At 42.7% G+C, this 17,384-nt stretch overlaps 1 protein-coding gene across 3 annotated transcripts in view; it reads left to right on the top strand.

The window, feature by feature from the left end:
* PEAK1 (pseudopodium-enriched atypical kinase 1) overlaps positions 1–17,384 on the top strand; it is a 183,370-nt gene that overhangs the window by 113,602 nt on the left and 52,384 nt on the right. For all 3 annotated transcript variants that reach the window (XR_001361966.1, XM_005865315.2, XM_005865314.2), the window contains exon 3: positions 3,832–4,016. Coding sequence is in view for 2 of the 3 variants with exons in the window: in XM_005865315.2 (XP_005865377.1) it covers positions 3,832–4,016 (185 nt within the window). In the remaining variant the exon portion in view is untranslated. The remainder of the gene's footprint in view (positions 1–3,831; positions 4,017–17,384) is intronic.

The raw sequence follows: 17,384 nt of genomic DNA, 5'->3' as shown, positions 1-17,384 counted from the left end.
AATGTCATTTGAAAATCCTATTCCTTCCCCCTAGTCCCCAACAGAAAAGCTGTTAAACCTAAGATGCTGTGACTCTCTGTCCAGTTGTCCATGTGTCCTGTCTGCTTCCAGTCCATGTGGGTAAGCCTATGGGTACATCGTAAGTCCATGCTATGTGGTTGAATTCCCCCAAATTATTCTAAATTAGGGACCTTGATGAATTTCTTCTAAATGTATGAAGAGATTTCTGTGGGTTAAAAGAGTGGAACTCTGGACACAGTTTCTTGGAGGGAAGTAAAGGTTTCTGGTTATTGGACCAGCTGTGAAGGGTGGGGGATAGTGTGGCCGGAAAGTCTGGGTCCAGTTTCCTGGCTCTTCAGCATGCGCCTCAACAGGGTTAGCCCATTTGCTCTTCACATTACCTTGCACTTATTTAAGCGCCCTTTGAATGAGGGAAGGTCCAATGGAACTTGGAGAGATGGGATTGGAAAAGGCACAAGGGCAGGGGGAGACCCAGCGGCTTGTTAGAAGCCCTGCTCTCTGGCCTGGGGCTCTGGTGAGGGTGGGGAGCTGGGAGCTGAGCCCGGGCAGCCCTGGAAGCCAGAAGCAAAGGCATGAGGGATAGAGATGTATGTTCAGGTCTCTGCGCTGCCACTTGCATGCTGCAGCCTCACCTTCACTGGAAAACAGCTTAACACTAAAACTTGGGCTGCCTACTTTGCAGAGGGCTGTGTAGAGCAGGGGTCCTCAAACTTTTTAAACAGGGGGCCAGTTCACTGTCCCTCAGACCTTTGGAGGGTCGGACTATAGTTTAAAAAATAACTATGAACAAATTCCTATGCACACTGCACATATCTTATTTTGAAGTAAAAAAACAAAATGGGAACAAATACAATATTTGTATTTGCATGTGGCCCGCGGGCCATAGTTTGAGGACCCCTGGGCCAGGGCATTCATATGCAAAAGCTTCTGCCACAACTTGGGTGGAGCGGGGTTCCAGGGAATCAACAAGGCGGAGCAAGCAGCTATGGCTGATCCTCAGCCCTGCCCTAAGGGGCCCCGCGTCTCAGTGTCCCAGTAATCGCTGCAAGCACCTTTGAGAGAAAGCCGCCCTCGAGTTCCCAGTTCTGCCCGCTGCCAGACAGTCCAGTTTCTCCCTGTATGAGTCTGGGTCCCCAGAGACTCACCCGGAACTGGAGTTCAGAGCAGTCGGGGGCTTGTGACTCCCTCCCGATTCAAAAAGACAGCCGCGTCCTTGGTTGCCAGCCCTTGCCGTATGCGCCTCCGTACCTCTGCACTTCCGCACCTCCTCTGAGTCTCACTGTGCTTTTCTCTTTCCTTCTAGTTATAGAATTTCCACTCAGCCAGCCTTCCTGTTGGTCTGGATGATGTCCGTTTTGTCTTTTAGTTGTATTTTTGAATTTGTTGTAGGAGGCAGCAATTTCCGGTGTTTACCTATGCCACCATCTTGGTTTCTCTCCTTGTGTGACTTTTTTCTTCCCCAAATCAGTGAAGTTTTCTGTCATTATTTCTTCAAACAGGTTTTCTATTCCTTGCTGTTTCCTCTAGTTCTGGCACTTCTATTATGCAGATGTTGTTTCATTTCATTTTGTCCCAAAGCCCCCTCAGGCTCTTTTCCTGCTTTTTAAGTGTTTTTTTTTTTCCAGTTGCTGCTGTGCTTGAGTCTTTTTTTTTTCCTCCTTATCTTTTCAAAACCTCGTTTCTTGAACATCTCCCATCTTGAACAGTTTGGTTCTCAACCAAGTTCACAGAAAGAAATGTCTCGGTTTTTCAACCAAAACTTCGGTTTTCTACCTGACAACCTCAGCGTGACAAAAAGTGTCTCTCTGTCAACAAAGTAGAGAATGCTTTTATTGCGATCAGCAGTGGGGCGGACAGGGGTAGGGGCTGCAGGAGGTTGGCCACCCAGCCCCGCCCCCTATTAAGGGAGGGGGTGCAATCAGGGCGGGCCAGCCAGGGGAGGAGCTTGCGGGGCTATCATGGTAGGGCTGGCTGATCGGGGGTGGGGCTGGTGGTTGGGGCAAAGGAGGGGCATTTGGTCAGCCGCCCCACCCTTGATCAGGGTGGGAGAATCCAATCAGGGGCAGGCTGGCAGGGGGGAGTGGCTGTGACGTTGGCCGGCCGGCCCCATCCCCTGATCGGCTGGTTCGCTGGACACAGTGGGCGTTATGGCTGTTACGGTGGCTGGCTCTCTCTCTCTATATCTACACTAATAAAAGAGGTAAAAGAGAAACATGCAAATTAACCATCACTCCTCCACTCCGCTACACCCACCAGCCAAATTAACCCAACAAAGATGGCAGTTAATTTGCATATGCAGGCGTGGAGCAAATACTGAAGATGACTGAAGATGGCAGTGGCCACAGAGCTGGAGCAAGCAGGAGGCTTGGGTTGCTCCCGGCGACAGAGGAAGCCAAGTTTCCCGTCGGCCCTGGACTCTGCTCAAGGAGTGGCTGGGGGCCTGGGTTGCCGGGGCGACCCAGGCTTCCAGCCCGCCCTGAGCTCCACTCAAGGAGGGGCTGGGGGCCTGGCTTCCAGCCCACCCTGGACTCCGCTCAAGGAGTGGCTGGGGCCTGGGCTCCGCTCAAGGAGTGGCTGGGCGTCTGGATCGCCGGGGGTGACCCAGGCTTCCAGCCAGCCCTGGCCTCCGCTGGAGGAGCTGGAAAAAAAAAAGGAGGGGCTGCGAGCAGCCAGAGCGGAGAAGCCAAGTCTTGCTTCTGTGGCTGGACCAAAAACCTGGATCCCGGGTCCCGGAGGAAGACTGGTGCCGGCAGCCAGGGGAAGGGAGGCCTATTGCGTGAATCTGTGCAATGGGTCACTAGTGTGTGTGTGTGTGTGTGTGTGTGTGTGTGTGTGTATTACATTAGGCATGCACTGTATATAAGAAAAGTTAAAACGGAATCATTTAGGGGTTTGGAATGGATTAATTCTATTTACATTATTTCTAATTGGAAGAAAGAGTCGAGTTTTTTAACAAATCGCTTCTCAAACAGTCTTTGGAAATTAATTAAGTTCGAGAAAGGAGGTTCCACTGTAGTCTAACTCAACTTTATTTCTGATTCTTTACTAAATACCTTAGTAAATACTTTAGTGTGCAGTAAATACTATATACTAAATAGTAAAGTGTTTGATGTATATTTTAGTATTGTAGTACTATCATATAGTAAATATGCTCAATACTTGAGTATATTTGTCTTTAATCAATTAAGCATTCAACTCCCTCTACCACCACTGTAATTGCCACCTCCTACCTTTAAAAAAAATTATTGCAGTTCTTACCTGCTATTCTCCATCTTCCTTCTGAGACTATCATACCTCCTCTACCAAACTGAATGATCAATATCTATGAATCAAGATAAATAGAAGTATCAATCTGCATGAAGGACTGCCTTATATTCACACAAGCATGTTGTGGCTTATGACTCATTGCTGGATTATTGGGCCAGTTATTTACATTTATGGCAAGTATATGCCTTCCATAAATCTAAATTTAGGAAGACCTTTATTTTTATTAATTTACTTTTTAGATATAGAGATATTCTTTATTTATATTGTTATATTTATTTCATTATTGATAGTATTACAGATGTATCCCATTTCCTACTCCCTATGCCCACCCCCTACCCACCCCCCAGGACTTACCACCCTATTGTCTGTGTCCATGGGCTATACATATAAGTTCTTTGGTTATCTGTCCTCATCCTCCCATCCCATATTGAGGTATGTCAGTCTGTTCCATCCCTCCACGCTACAGGTCTTATTTTGTTAGTCAGTTCATTTTGTTAGCACGACCTTTAAATACCAATGTGACAGTGGTCTGATTTATTTCAGTCATGTGAGCCATGAAGTGACAGAGGATTTTTCTCCTTGGGATCCAAGAACTGTTATTGTGAAGCAAGATGGTGGAAGCTGCACACCAGCATTGCCCATACCTGAACTGGAAAGGGAAGAGGAAAAAGAAGACATTTCAGATCCTATAGACCTGAATCCTTGTAGTGCAATATATAGCAACTTAGGTAAGTGCAAATGCCATATAAGTAGTATTTAAGTAGTATTTAAAGTTAGCCAAATTATTTATTTCCCTGGAGAGATGGTTTTTATTGCTCCATGGAGCAAAAGTTGGACAATCAAATTATACATTCTAACTCACATCATAAAAAGTCCTGCTGTTTACTTGGCAAGTATGAAACACCTGCTACTTTGTCTTCCAAATTACTGATTTGATCCTCTGCTTCATCTAATCTACTGTTGGACTCTTTTTTTTTTTTATTGATTTCAGAGAGGAGGGAGAGATAGAAACATCAATGATGAGAGAATCATTGATCAATTGTCTCCTGCACAACCCCTACTGGGGATCGAACCTGGGACCCTTCAGTCCACAGGCGATGCTGTATCCAGTGAGCCAAACCGGCTAGGGCTCTACTGTTGTACTCTTCATTTCAGTTCTTATATTCTTAACTAGAGGCCCGGTGCACAAAAATTTGTGTTGGGGGGGTGGTCCCTCAGCCCGGCCTGTGCCCTCTCGCAGTCTGGGACCCCCGGGGGATGACCACCTGCTGGCTTAGGCCCACTCCCCGGGGGATTGGGCCTAAGCTGGCAGTCAGACATCCCTCTGGCAGCCCGGGAGCCCTCGGGAAATGTCCACTTGCCAGTGGGGAGCAGGCCTAAGCTGCAGTCGGACATCCTTAGCGCTGCTGAGGAGGCGGGAGAGGCTCCCACCGCCACCGCTGTACTGGCAGCCGTCAGCCTGGTTTGTGGCTGAGCAGAGCTCCCCCTGTGGGAGCACACTGACCACCAGGGGGCAGCTCCTGCATTGAGCGTCTGCCCCCTGGTGGTCAGTGTGTGTCATAGTGACCAGTCATTCCCAGTCATTCTGCTGTTAGGATCAATTTGCATATTACCCTTTTATTATATAGGATAGAGGCCTGGTGCATGGGTGGGGGCCGGCTGGTTTGCCCTGAAGGGTGTCCCGGATCAGGGTGGGGGTCCCCCTGGGGTGCCTGGCCAGCCTGGGTGAGGGGCTGAGGGCCGTTTTCAGGCTGGCCACACCCCCTTCAGGGAGGGGGGTCTTGCAGGGGTGCCTGGCCAGTCTGGGTGAGTGTCTGATGGCTGTTTGCAGGCTGGCCAAAGCCCTTTTAGGGTTGGGGTTCCTGCTGGGGTGCCTGGCCAGTCTGGGTGAGGGGCTAATGGCTGTTTGCAGGCTGGCCACAGCCCCCAGCCACCCAAGCTCCCAGTGGAGGCTGGCTGGAAGCAGGTATCTGGGATTTATTTATCTTCTATAATTGAAACTTTGTTGACTTGAGCGGAGGCCACAGCCGGCCAGGGCAGGAGGGAAGCTTGGCTTCCTCCATTGCTGGGGCACCCAAGCCTCCTGCTTGCTCCAGCTCCGTGGCTGCCGGCCGCCATCTTGGTTGGGTAAATTTGCATATAGTTGCTCTGATTGGCTGGTGGGCATTGCTTGGGGTGTAGTGGAGGTGCGGTCAATTTGCATGTTTCTCTTTTATTAGATTAGATTTCTGACTGGTTCTTTTTTATGATTTCTGTCTCTTTGTGTAAATTCTCACTGAGTTCATCAATATTTCCCCTGTGTTCCTTGAGCATCTTTTAAAATATATATTTTTTTATTGATTTCAGAGAATTGAGAGAAAGAGAGAGGAATCAATGATGAGAGAGAATTATTGATCGGCTGCTTCCTGAACACCCCACACTGAGGATTGAGCTCCCAACCTGGGCATGTGCCCTGACTGGGAATTGAACCATGACCTCCTGGTTCATAGGTTGACACTCAACCACTGAGCCATGCCGGCCAGGCCCCTGAGCATCTTTACTCCCACTTTTTTTTTTTATCTCTGTATCTAATAGATTGCTTGCCACCATTTCATTTAGTTCTTTTTCTGGAGTTTTGTCCTCTTCTTTCATTTGGGACATTTCTTTGTCTTATTTTGGCTGCCTCCCTGTGTTTGTTTCTATGTATTAAGTAGATCTGCTATGTCTCCTAATCTTGGCATGGTGGCCTTATATAGTTAGTAGGTGTCCAGTGGGGACCAGTGGCATAGTCTTCCTGGTCCAGTAGTGTGTGTTCCTTGTGTCATTGTGTGTGCCCGTCTGTTGTAGTTGAGCTTTGATTGCTCTTAGCATGTCAGTAGGTAGGATTGCCCCTCAGGCTCAATGGCTATGAGAACTGGTTGCAACTGCAGCAGATAAGCTTTTGTGCAAGTGCTAACCCCACAGAGCAGGGTTTATTTTAGTGCAGTCCAATGCCTTTTGATTCCACCCTTTGGGTATGGCATTTATGGAGCTCATTGGGTAGTGTTCTGGTGTGGTATAAAGCCAGCCAACAGGTGTGTTGGTTCTGGGGCCTTTTAGGTAGGGCTCAGGTACAGCCCCAGGTCAGTTGCTACCAGTGCCTGGCCTGGAACCACCTAATGGGAGCTACAAGTAATCCTGTGGTTGGTAGTCACCAGTGATGGGCTTGGAGACATCTGGGAGAGGCTATGCTGTGGGGTTACTTAGCATGAGATACAGGGCACATCAAGGCCATGCACTGCTCATTTGGGGTTTGTGGACCTTTGAGAGATTTTAGAAAAGTGTGCAGCATGGGCCAAGCCCAGCCACTTAGAAGAAACAGCCTCTGAAAGAGTTTTGGGCCCTTGCCTGTGTTAGGTAGGGCAAGGCCTAAGGGAGTCATCAGAGTGGGATACCTGAGGTTAGCCATTTAATGGAGATCTTGGATTTGGCGCCCACCTGCATATGCAGGCTGGGCCGGTGTGGGCTTAACAAAGGAATAATGGTGCCTGCCAGCCCTTCAGTCCTGTAGAGAGGTGCCTGTTCAACCCTCACCCTGAAGCCAGATAATTCAGTTCCTCCCTTGGTACTTTTGGAGTGCTGTCCCTTTACTGAAGCTAAGGGCGAGTGTTCATGAGTGAGTCTGTGCTCAGGCCCTTCAAGAGGATGCCTGGGTCTATAGCAGTCCCCCTTCTCATCTGGACACAGTCTCCACTGATTTTTACAGCCAGATGTTTTGGGGACTCCTGTTCCTGGCACTGGTGCTCCAGGCTGGGGAATCTGGTATGGGGCTGGGACCACCAGGCAAGATATCCCTTCCAATTTTTCACCACTGCAAATAGGTGTGGGATCAGCCTGTTTTGCATTGCTACCCCTCCTACCAGTCTTGCTGAGGTTTCTTCTTTATATCTTTAGTCATAGGAGTTCTGTTTAGCTCCTCTTCAGGTGGTTCTCAAGGGTGGTTGCTCTATACGTTGTAATATTGATGTGGTCATGGGAGGAATGAGCACAGCGTTTCCTTAGTCTGCTACTTTGACTGGAAGTGCCTAGATGTATATTTTAGAATATCCACTCTGCAGGCTGCCATGTGAGGATGGATTAGAGATGAAGTATTTGGTAGTAGGTAATATGAGGCTTAATTCAGGGGGTTCCTAATGACGGAATTATATAAGTCATGCCTCAGTTTTCTTTTTGTGCATCCACATTTCTCGTCTTATTTATCTGGAGTATCACCTACTCACTTCAAACTCTGAAAGAAAACACCTGGAATTCTTCTGTCTCCTGCATGGCCTTTGGCAGTGTACTGATTGTCAGTGTTAAATTTTAAGGGATGGATATACTTTAAAAAAATGTCATTACATTGCTGGCCTTGATGTTGGAATAATATCATTATAAATAGCAGTTTTAAAACAATCATTTTGAAGGATATATTACTATTTGTTCATTTTTTCATTAAATAATTATTGAGGAACTTCTGTGGGCCAGACATTATCCTAATGTAAAGTTAATTATTTGAACCAATGATTAAAGAATTGCACATTTTTAGATTATCTGGGTGTTAAAAAACACACAACTGAGATTGATAGCTTTTGTTATAATTTCTAAAAAATGTAATTATTTCTATTTAAAAAGAAGCCATAATCCTCATAGCTGCATTCACATTTAAAAATAGTTTTCCAGCCCTAACCGGTTTGGCTCAGTGGATAGAGCGTCAGCCTGCGGACTCAAGGGTCCCAGGTTCGATTCCGGTCAAGGGCATGTACCTTGGTTGCGGGCACATCCCCAGTAGGAGGTGTGCAGGAGGCTGCTGATCGATGTTTCTAACTCTCTATCCCTCCCTTCCTCTCTGTAAAAAAATCAATAAAATATATTTAAAAAAAATAAAAATAGTTTTCCATATGCTGAAATTTGTTGGCAGAGTGCAGTATTCAAATTACACAGATAACCTATCCCAAATAAATAATGTCTGTTCTTAGAGAGGTTTTCACTAATGAGATCTTACAAACACTGAGTTTGTCAGCTGCTACACCATTGACATTCTTTAAAGTAGTCTGTGTATCTCTTTATTTGAAGTTAAGCTCAAAGTGGTTTTTGGAGCTCACTTTTGTTTTAGTATTTGGCATGGAGTAATAAGTAATAATGTCCAGGTAGATTAGGACCTGTCCTTCCAAGCTGCTGATGCCTGCTGCCAGAAGATGATAAAGTGAGTGAGTGTTAGGTTGAGCTAGGGAGAGCCTACTCACTTGAAAAGGCTCGTGCACAGTGGTGGTGTAAGGCATCTATATTTAAAAACTCCAGTATGATTTCCCATTCAAGATGATCATCTCTTTTTTTGTCCTCTCTTTTCCTATTCTCATTTATATTACTTGTCCCCAACCCTGGGGAAAAAATAGGGATGAAGATTGAAATTGCAATTTAAAAAGAAAGATATATTCCATTTGTTTTGGCTGTAATACTTTCATCCAGCAAACATTTTTCTTTTTTTAAATCCTCACCTGAGGATATGTCCCTGTCCCTCTCCCCCGCCCCTTCCCTATCCTCCTTCCCTCTCTTTCTAAAAATCAATAAACAATTTTAAAAAAGATTTTTTAAAGATCATTCTGGATACCTATGGGATGATTGGAGTCAGGAGGACTGACCAAGAGCTCATGATATCCCTGTCTTATTGGAATAAAGAGCTAATTGTACACAGTAGCATACTGCTCTTGTTTAAACGGGTCAATCCCTAGCACCCTAAGATTGTAATGACTGTCAGGTCTTAAAGCAAATATTTGCTGTGACGTCTCTAGTGTGTCTTCAGTGATAGTATCTTTCATTAGTTCTCTATGATATAGTTATTATTGTGAGTTTTTCAATATAGAATCATTTTTAAAATATTTATCTTTAAAAATAATATTTTTCTTATCTTTTTCTTTTACAGTCTTGTAAGTTTTAAGAGCCCCATATTAATTATTTTCCTTCTGAGGTGTTTTAGACACTCTCTTCTTTGAAGTAGTCATTAAATTATTCCCTTTTAGTCCAATTTTCATCATTCACTTTTCAGAACATGATATAGGGCCTTATCTCTAAGTCCAGAGACATTTTTAAGCAGGGAGAAAGTAAGGAGATAAAATATGAATGCTCAAAAAGAGAAGAAAGTAAGTAAGGTTTGAATGTTTGTCCCAAATAACTTTTTTAGTCTATAGTAAGGCAAATTTAGAACACAGTCTATTTTTTCCTTTTTAGAGAGCTGGTATGCCACAGAGTATGAGATGTTATAACAGGCCTGCTGAAAGTTGAGTTTGAGAGGAAGGTACAGGATTAAAAGTTTAAAATGAAAACAGCTAAGAAACAGAGTTTTTAAAACATTAACCCAGATAATTGAAATTTAGTTAAGAGAACACATCTTTCTTTTTTTAAATATATATTATTGATTTTAGAGAGGAAGGGGGGGAGAGAGAGACAGAAACATCAATGATGAGAGAGAATCATTGATTGGCTGAGTCCTGCATGCTCCCCACTGGGGATTGAGCCCGCAAACCAGGCATATGTCCTTGGCCGGAATTGAACCTGGGACCCTTCAGTCCGCAGGCCAACACTCTATCCATTGAGCCAAATCATCCAGGGCAAGAGAACACATCTTTCTTGGAGGAAAAAATAAATAAAAGCACAAAACACTTTTTTTTTTTCAGTTGATCAGCAGCCTAGCCAGGATCTCCAGCCAAGTTCTGTTCTTTTTTTATTTTTTTATTGTTTTATTACTTAAAGTATTACAAAGGGTATTACATATGTCTCCTTTTTCCCCTCGCCCTTGACAATCTCCTGGCCTCCTCTACCCCCCAGTGTCTTATGTCCATTGGTTATGCTTATATGCATGCATATAAATCCTTCTGTTGATCTCTTACCCCCACTTAGGCTCTCCTCCCGTCCCTCAACCCTCCCCGGCTTTCCCGCTGTAGTTTGACAGTCTGTTCGAGACAGCTCTGCCCCTGTATCTATTTTTGTTCATAAGTTTATAATGGTCTTTATTATCCATGAATGACTGAGATCATGTGGTATTTTTCTTTCATTGACTGGCTTATTTCACTTAGCATAATGCTCTCCAGTTCCATCCATGCCGTTGCAAATGGTAAGAGTTCCTTCTTTTTTACAGCAGCATAGTATTCCATCGTGTAGATGTACCACAGTTTTCTAATCCATTCATCTACTGATGGGCACTTAGGCTGTTTCCAAATCTTAGCTATGGTGAATTGTGCTGCTATGAACATAGGGGTGCATATATCCTTTCTGATTGGTGTTTCTGGTTTCTTGGGATATATTCCTAGAAGTGGGATCACAGGGTCAAATGGGAGTTCCATGTTTTGTTTTTTGAGGAAACTCCATACTGTCTTCCATAGTGGCTGCACCAGTCTGCATTCCCACCAGCAGTGCACAAGTGTTCCTTTTTCTCCACATCCTCTCCAGCACTTGTCATTTGTTGATTTGTTGATGATAGCCATTCTGACAGGTGTGAAATGGTACCTCATTGTTGTTTTGATTTGCATCTCTCGGATGATTAGTGACTTTGAGCATGTTTTCATATGTCTCTTGGCTTTCTGAATGTCCTCTTTTGAAAGGTGTCTATTTAGATCCTTTGCCCATTTTTTGATTGGATTGTTTATCTTCCTTTTGTTAAGTTGTATGAGTTCCCTATAAATTTTGGAGATTAGGCCCTTATCAGATATAATGTTGGCAAATATGTTCTCCCATGTAGTGGGCTTTCTTGTTGTTTTGTTGATGGTTTCTTTTGCTGTGCAGAAACTTTTTATTTTGATGTAGTCCCATTTGTTTATTTTCTCTTTAGTTTCCAATGCCCTAGGATCTGTATCGGTGAAGAAATTGCTTCGGCATATGTCTGAGATTTTGTTGCCTTTGAATTCTTCTAGAATTTTTATGGTTTCCTGTCGTACATTTAAGTCCTTTATCCATTTTGAGTTTATTCTTGTGTATGGTGTAAGTTGGTGGTCTAGTTTCATTTTCTTGCATATATCTGTCCAATTTTCCCAACACCATTTATTGAAGAGACTATCTTGGCTCCATTGAATGTTCTTTCCTCCTTTGTCAAATATTAATTGAGCATATTGGTTCGGGCTAATTTCTGGACTCTCTATTCTATTCCACTGATCTATATGTCTGTTCTTGTGCCAGTACCAGGCAGTTTTGAGAACAGTGGCTTTGTAATACAGCTTGATATCTGGCATTGAGATCCCACCTACTTTGTTCTTTCTCAGGATCGCTGCAGCTATTCGGGGTCTTTTTTTATTCCAGATGAATTTTTGGAGAGTTCGTTCTAGATCTTTGAAGTAGGCCATTGGTATTTTAATGGGAAGTGCGTTGAATTTATAGATTGCTTTGGGTAGTATGGACATTTTAATGATGTTGATTCTACCAATCCAAGAACATGGTATGTTCTTCCATCTCTTTATGTCTTCCTCTATCTCTTTTTTCAACGTCCTGTAGTTTTCTGAGTAGAGGTCTTTTACCTCTTTAGTTAAGTTTATTCCTAGGTAGCTTAATTTTTTTGGTGCGATGGTAAATGGGATTGTTTTTATAATCTCTCTTTCTGAAAGTTCACTATTGGTGTATAGAAATGCCTCAGATTTCTTGGGGTTAATTTTGTATCCTGCTACATTGCCAAATTCATGTATTAAGTCTAGTAGCTTTTTGATGGAGTCTCTAGGGTTTTGTATGTATAATATCATGTCGTCTGCAAATAAGGACAGTTTTACTTCCTCTTTTCCAATTTGGATGCCTTTTATTTCTTCTTCTTGTCTAATTGCAATGGCTAATACTTCCAGGACTATGTTAAAGAGGAGTGGCGAGAGTGGGCATCCCTGTCTTGTTCCTGTTCTTAGGGGAAATGGTGTTAGTTTTTGTCCATTGAGTATGATGTTGGCTGTGGGCCTGTCATATATGGCTTTTATTATGTTGAGGTATGATCCTTCTACTCCCACCTTGCTGAGAGTTTTTATCAAAAATGGGTGTTGGATTTTGTCGAATGCTTTTTCTGCATCAATTGATATGACCATGTGGTTTTTTTCTTTCAATTTGTTTATGTGATGTATTACGTTTATTGATTTACGGATGTTGTACCATCCTTGCATCCCTGGGATAAATCCTACTTGGTCATGGTGTATGATCCTTCTGATGTACTGTTGGATCCGATTTGCTAAGATTTTGTTGAGGATTTTGGCATCTATGTTCATGAGGGATATTGGCCTGTAATTCTCTTTCATTGTGTTGTCTTTACCTGGTTTTGGTATTAGGGTGATGCTGGCTTCATAGAATGAGCTTGGAAGTGTTCCTTCCTCCTGAATTTTTTGTAGTAGTCTGAGGAGGATAGGTTTTAGTTCTTCCTTGAAAGTTTGGTAAAACTCCCCTGAGAAGCCATCTGGTCCTGGGCTTTTGTTTGCTGGAAGCTTTTTGATGACTGCTTCAATTTCTTCCATAGTTATTGGCCTATTGAGATTTTTAGATTCTTCCTGATTGAGTTTTGGAATGTTGTACTTTCCTAGGAATTTGTCCATTTCCTCCAGGTTGTCTAGTTTGTTGGAGTAGAGCTGTCCATAGTATTGTTTAACAATCATTTGTATTTCTGTGGGGTCTGTTGTTATTTCGCCTCTATCGTTTCTGATTTGGTTTATTTGGGTCCTCTCTCTTTGCTTCTTGGTGAGCCTGGCTAGAGGTTTGTCAATCTTGTTTATCCTTTCAAAGAACCAGCTCTTGGTTTCATTGATTTTCTGTATTGTTTTTTTGGTCTCTATGTCATTTATTTCTGCTCTAATCTTTATTATCTCCTTCCTTCTGCTCACTCTGGGGTTTTCTTGTTGCTCTCTTTCTAATTCTTTGAGTTGAAGAGTTAGATGATTTACTACCATTTTTTCTTGTTTTTTGAGATAGGCCTGTAGAGCTATAAACTTCCCTCTCAGGACTGCTTTCATTGTGTCCCATAGGTTTTGGATTGTTGTGTTTTCATTGTCATTAGTGTCCAGGATGTTTTTAATTTCTTCTTTGATCTCATTGGTAACCCAATCAATATTTAATAACATGCTATTCAGCTTCCAAGTGTTTGAGTATTTTGGGTTGTTTTTATTGTAGTTTATTTCTAACATTATGCCATCGTGGTCTGAGAAGAAGCTTTTTATGATTTCAATCTTCTTGAATTTGTGGAGACTTTGCTTGTGACCCAATATGTGGTCTATTTTTGAATATGTCCCATGAGCACCTGAGAGGAATGTATATTCCATGGCTTTGGGGTGAAGTGTTCTGAAGATGTCAATTAAGTCCATCTGATCTAGTGAGTCATTTAGGATTGCTGTTTCTTTGCTCTAGGACCCTTAATCTGAATTCTTTTTCTGTCATGCTTCATGCCTCGGTTTCACTTAGCTGCTTTTCTGGCGAGTCCTCCTTTTCTTTCCTTTGGGGGTTTCTTTTTCTACCCATGTTTGATCTCACCGACATATCTAGATGTTGAGTCGTTCAGTGGCTGCTCCCTGGGTGGCAGTGGCTCCTCGGGCTGTGGTTGCTCCTCGGGCGGCTGTGGTAGCAACCGCTCCTCAGTTGGCAGCAACTCCTGTGGTGGTTGCTGTTCACCACTGTGGTGGCTCCTCTGGCTGGTGGGGGGAGGTTTCACACATAGCTGCTCACAAAACACTTTTAGACTTGGTAAAATGGCTTTACCTATTTGCAGGGAATGTGGGATGCTCATGGTATCATTTGGAATGCAAAAGCTTCTGATTACCATGTAGAAATCTCCTTGGATCCCAGAAGATCATATCCTGCTGTTTGGAAAGAGAAGCCACCATGAATTGTCTTTATTTCCTTGCTACCTTAGCTCTCCATTTTCATTTTGGGATAATGACCAGTTCTGTTTTCTCTCGGTCAGTCTGGCAGCCATTTACTGCATATTTGCTGTGTATTTCATTCCACACCAGGTTCTGAAAGAATGTTAAAAAGCAAACAAACACACGTTTTAGGTTAAAAATGCTATAATAGAATAAAACGTGTTAAGAGGAAGAATTGATGGCTCGTAATTTGGAGTTGGGTAGTAGAGAGTAGAGAGGGCTTCAGTAGAGAAAGGGCCATTTGAGCTGGGCTAAGAAACTTTTACTATGGCAGCGATGTAAAAATAAAAAATAGGGAGTATATTAAAAGAATAGGAAGTGTGTGATTTGTGTGGGAGGGTTGATGAGAAATAGTGGTTGGTAAGACTGAAAGCCTTGACCAACTTGCTGAGGAGTTTGGACTTTATTCTGTAGGTGGTGGAAAGTGAATGATCAGCCCTCTTCCACCTCTTCTGATACGCATTAAAGAGCTGTTGCTGGTGATAGACCTTAACCTTGTCTCACTTGCCAGTTCTGAGGTAATAAAAATAAAAGCATGCTTGGAATCCTTCATTCCTTTCATATTTTTAGTTCATTCTAATGTGGAGAAGTGGGTAGAAAATGGTACCACATAAAGGCTCTTCTAAGGTACACAGTGGAAGGAGGATGAATAGGTTCATATTTTTAGGCCTGTCTTCCTCTCTTCCTTCCTTCCTTCCTTCCTTCCTTCCTTCCTTCCTTCCTTCCTTCCTTCCTCCTCCCCTCCCTCCCTCTGTCCCTCCCCCTTTCAACCAGACCTTTGCTTGGTGTGCTGGGTATACAAATGAGAGAAAATCTTTGCCCTCAATGAGCAAACCTGTAGGGAATTCAGACAGAGACAGTCAAGTGTTTAGTATTCACAGGATATATCTGAGGTTGGAGGAAGGAGAGGTCAATTTTGGGGACTGGAGTGAAAAACACTCCTCAGAGGCAGAACATTTGAAGATGAGAGGAGAGGGAAACCATTCCTGGAAGAGGGTCAACATGAACACAGACACAGAAGCATGAAGTAGACAAAAGTGCTGGAGAAACTGCAAACAGATTTTTAGCTCTGACTTTAAGATGCAAGGGAAAGTGCTACAAGAGAAAGAGACAACCAGGAATAGGTCATGAAAGGCTTGCAAAGAAAATTCTGTCTTTGTGATCAAGTTCAAATTCTCAAGGACATTTTAAAAATTGATTTTAGAAAGAGGGGATGTGTGTGTATGTGTGGGGAGGGAGGGATTTGTTGTTCCACTTATTTATGTATTCATCGGTTGATTCTTGTACAGTGCCCTGACTGAGGATCAAACCGGCAACCCTGGTATATCGGTAGGACACTCAAACCAACTGAGCTACCTAGCCAGGGCCAAGGACAATTTTTAAATTTAGAAGAGTGCCATAATCAACTTTGGTGTTTGAAAAAAACAAATCTCTCTAATGACTAGTTTGGTGAAGGAAGCAAAACTGCAGATAGTGGTAACAGGAGATTGATACAGTAATCAGACAAAGGATGATAAGGAAGCACTGGTGCAGTTCTCACTGCTTCTAACCTTTATTGCATTTCATCTCTGAAAGGTCTAGGTCAGCTACTGTAAAATAAAGGTTTGTTACAAAGCATATTTCTGTCATCTTGTAAGTAAACTGTGGTTTTGACTTCTCACATAAGCTGTTTCAAAATAGGATTGAGGTGGCTCTGGGAGTGAGGGAGACCTCAGCATCACAGGAAGAGTTAAACCCTTAGATCCTTGGTAATGTACAGAGGAATGGGAAGATGTGACTGAAAAGTGAATTTATAGTAGTTTCTATGAATGGATTGTTGATTTTCTTTATTGAGATATAATTTATATACCATAAAATTTACCCATTTAGAGTGTGCAATTTACTGAGTTTTAGTATATTCACAGAATTTACAAACCATTACCAGTATCTAATTCTAGAACATTTCATCACCATAAACCGGAACTCTCCATTTTTATTCTCCCCTTCCCCCAGCCACTGACAACTACTAACCTACTCTCTGTCTCTGAATTTATATATTTCTGGACTTTGCATATAAGTGGAATCATATGATAAGTGGTCTTTTGTAACTGCCTTCTCTCACTTACATAATGTTTACAAGTTTCATACTAGCTGTAGCATGTATCAGTATTTCATTTCTTTTATGGTTGAATAATACTCGATTATATAACTATACTATAATTTGTTTATCCATTCATCAGTTGCTCTACATTTGGGTTATTTCCACTTTGGGGCTATTATGAATCATGTTGCTGTGAACATTTGTGTTTGCAGCTTTTCTCAACCTATGGGTCGCGACCCCTTTGGCAGTCGAACGACCCTTTCACAGGGGTCGCCTAAGACCATCCTGCATATCAGATATTTAAATTACACTTCATAACAGTAGCAATATTACAGTTATGAAGTAGCAACGAAAATAATTTTATGGTTGGGTCACAACATCAGGAACTGTATTTAAAGGGCCAGAAGGTTGAGAACCACTGGTTTAAGGTTTACATTTCCACTAACAATGTATGAGGATATGAATTTCTCCATATCCTCTCCAACACTTGTCCATCTTTTTATAAGTACTTCAGTTGATGTTAAGGTGGGGGTTTCATGGTTTTGGTTTGCTTTTACCTAATGAGTAATGATGAGCAACTTTGTCATGTGCTTATTGGCCATCTGTATATCTTCTGTGGAGGAATGTCTATGTAAATCCTTTACCCACTTTTAATGGATTATTTATTTATTTTTCTATTGTTTAAAGTATTACATATGTCTCCTTTTTTCACGATTGATACCCCTCCCCTGCCATCCCTCAGGACAGGCCCCCACTGCCCCAGTATCCATGTCCATTGGTTATGCTAATATGCATGCATACAAGTCTTTTAGTTGATCTCTTATGCTGCCCCGCCCCCTCCCCTGCCTTTTGTCTGAGGTTGGACAGTCTGATCAGTGTTTCTTAATCTCTGGATCTATTTTTGTTCATCAGTTTATGTTGTTCATTATATCCCACATATGAGTGAGATCATGCAATAATTATCTTTCTCCGACTAGCTTATTTCATTTACAGTAATGCTCTCCAGATCCATCTATGCTGTTGAAAATGGTAACAGTTCCTTCTTTTTACAGCCGCATGGTATTCCATTGTGTAGATGTACCACAGGTTTTTAATCCACTCACCTGCTGATGGGCACTTAGGCTGTTTCCAAATCTTAGCTATTATAAATAGTGCTG

The sequence above is a fragment of the Myotis brandtii genome, unplaced genomic scaffold, assembly GCF_000412655.1.
Source record: "Myotis brandtii unplaced genomic scaffold, ASM41265v1 scaffold205, whole genome shotgun sequence".
In the NCBI taxonomy this organism is placed as follows: domain Eukaryota; kingdom Metazoa; phylum Chordata; class Mammalia; order Chiroptera; family Vespertilionidae; genus Myotis; species Myotis brandtii.
This window is presented reverse-complemented; position numbering and strand designations above follow the sequence as displayed.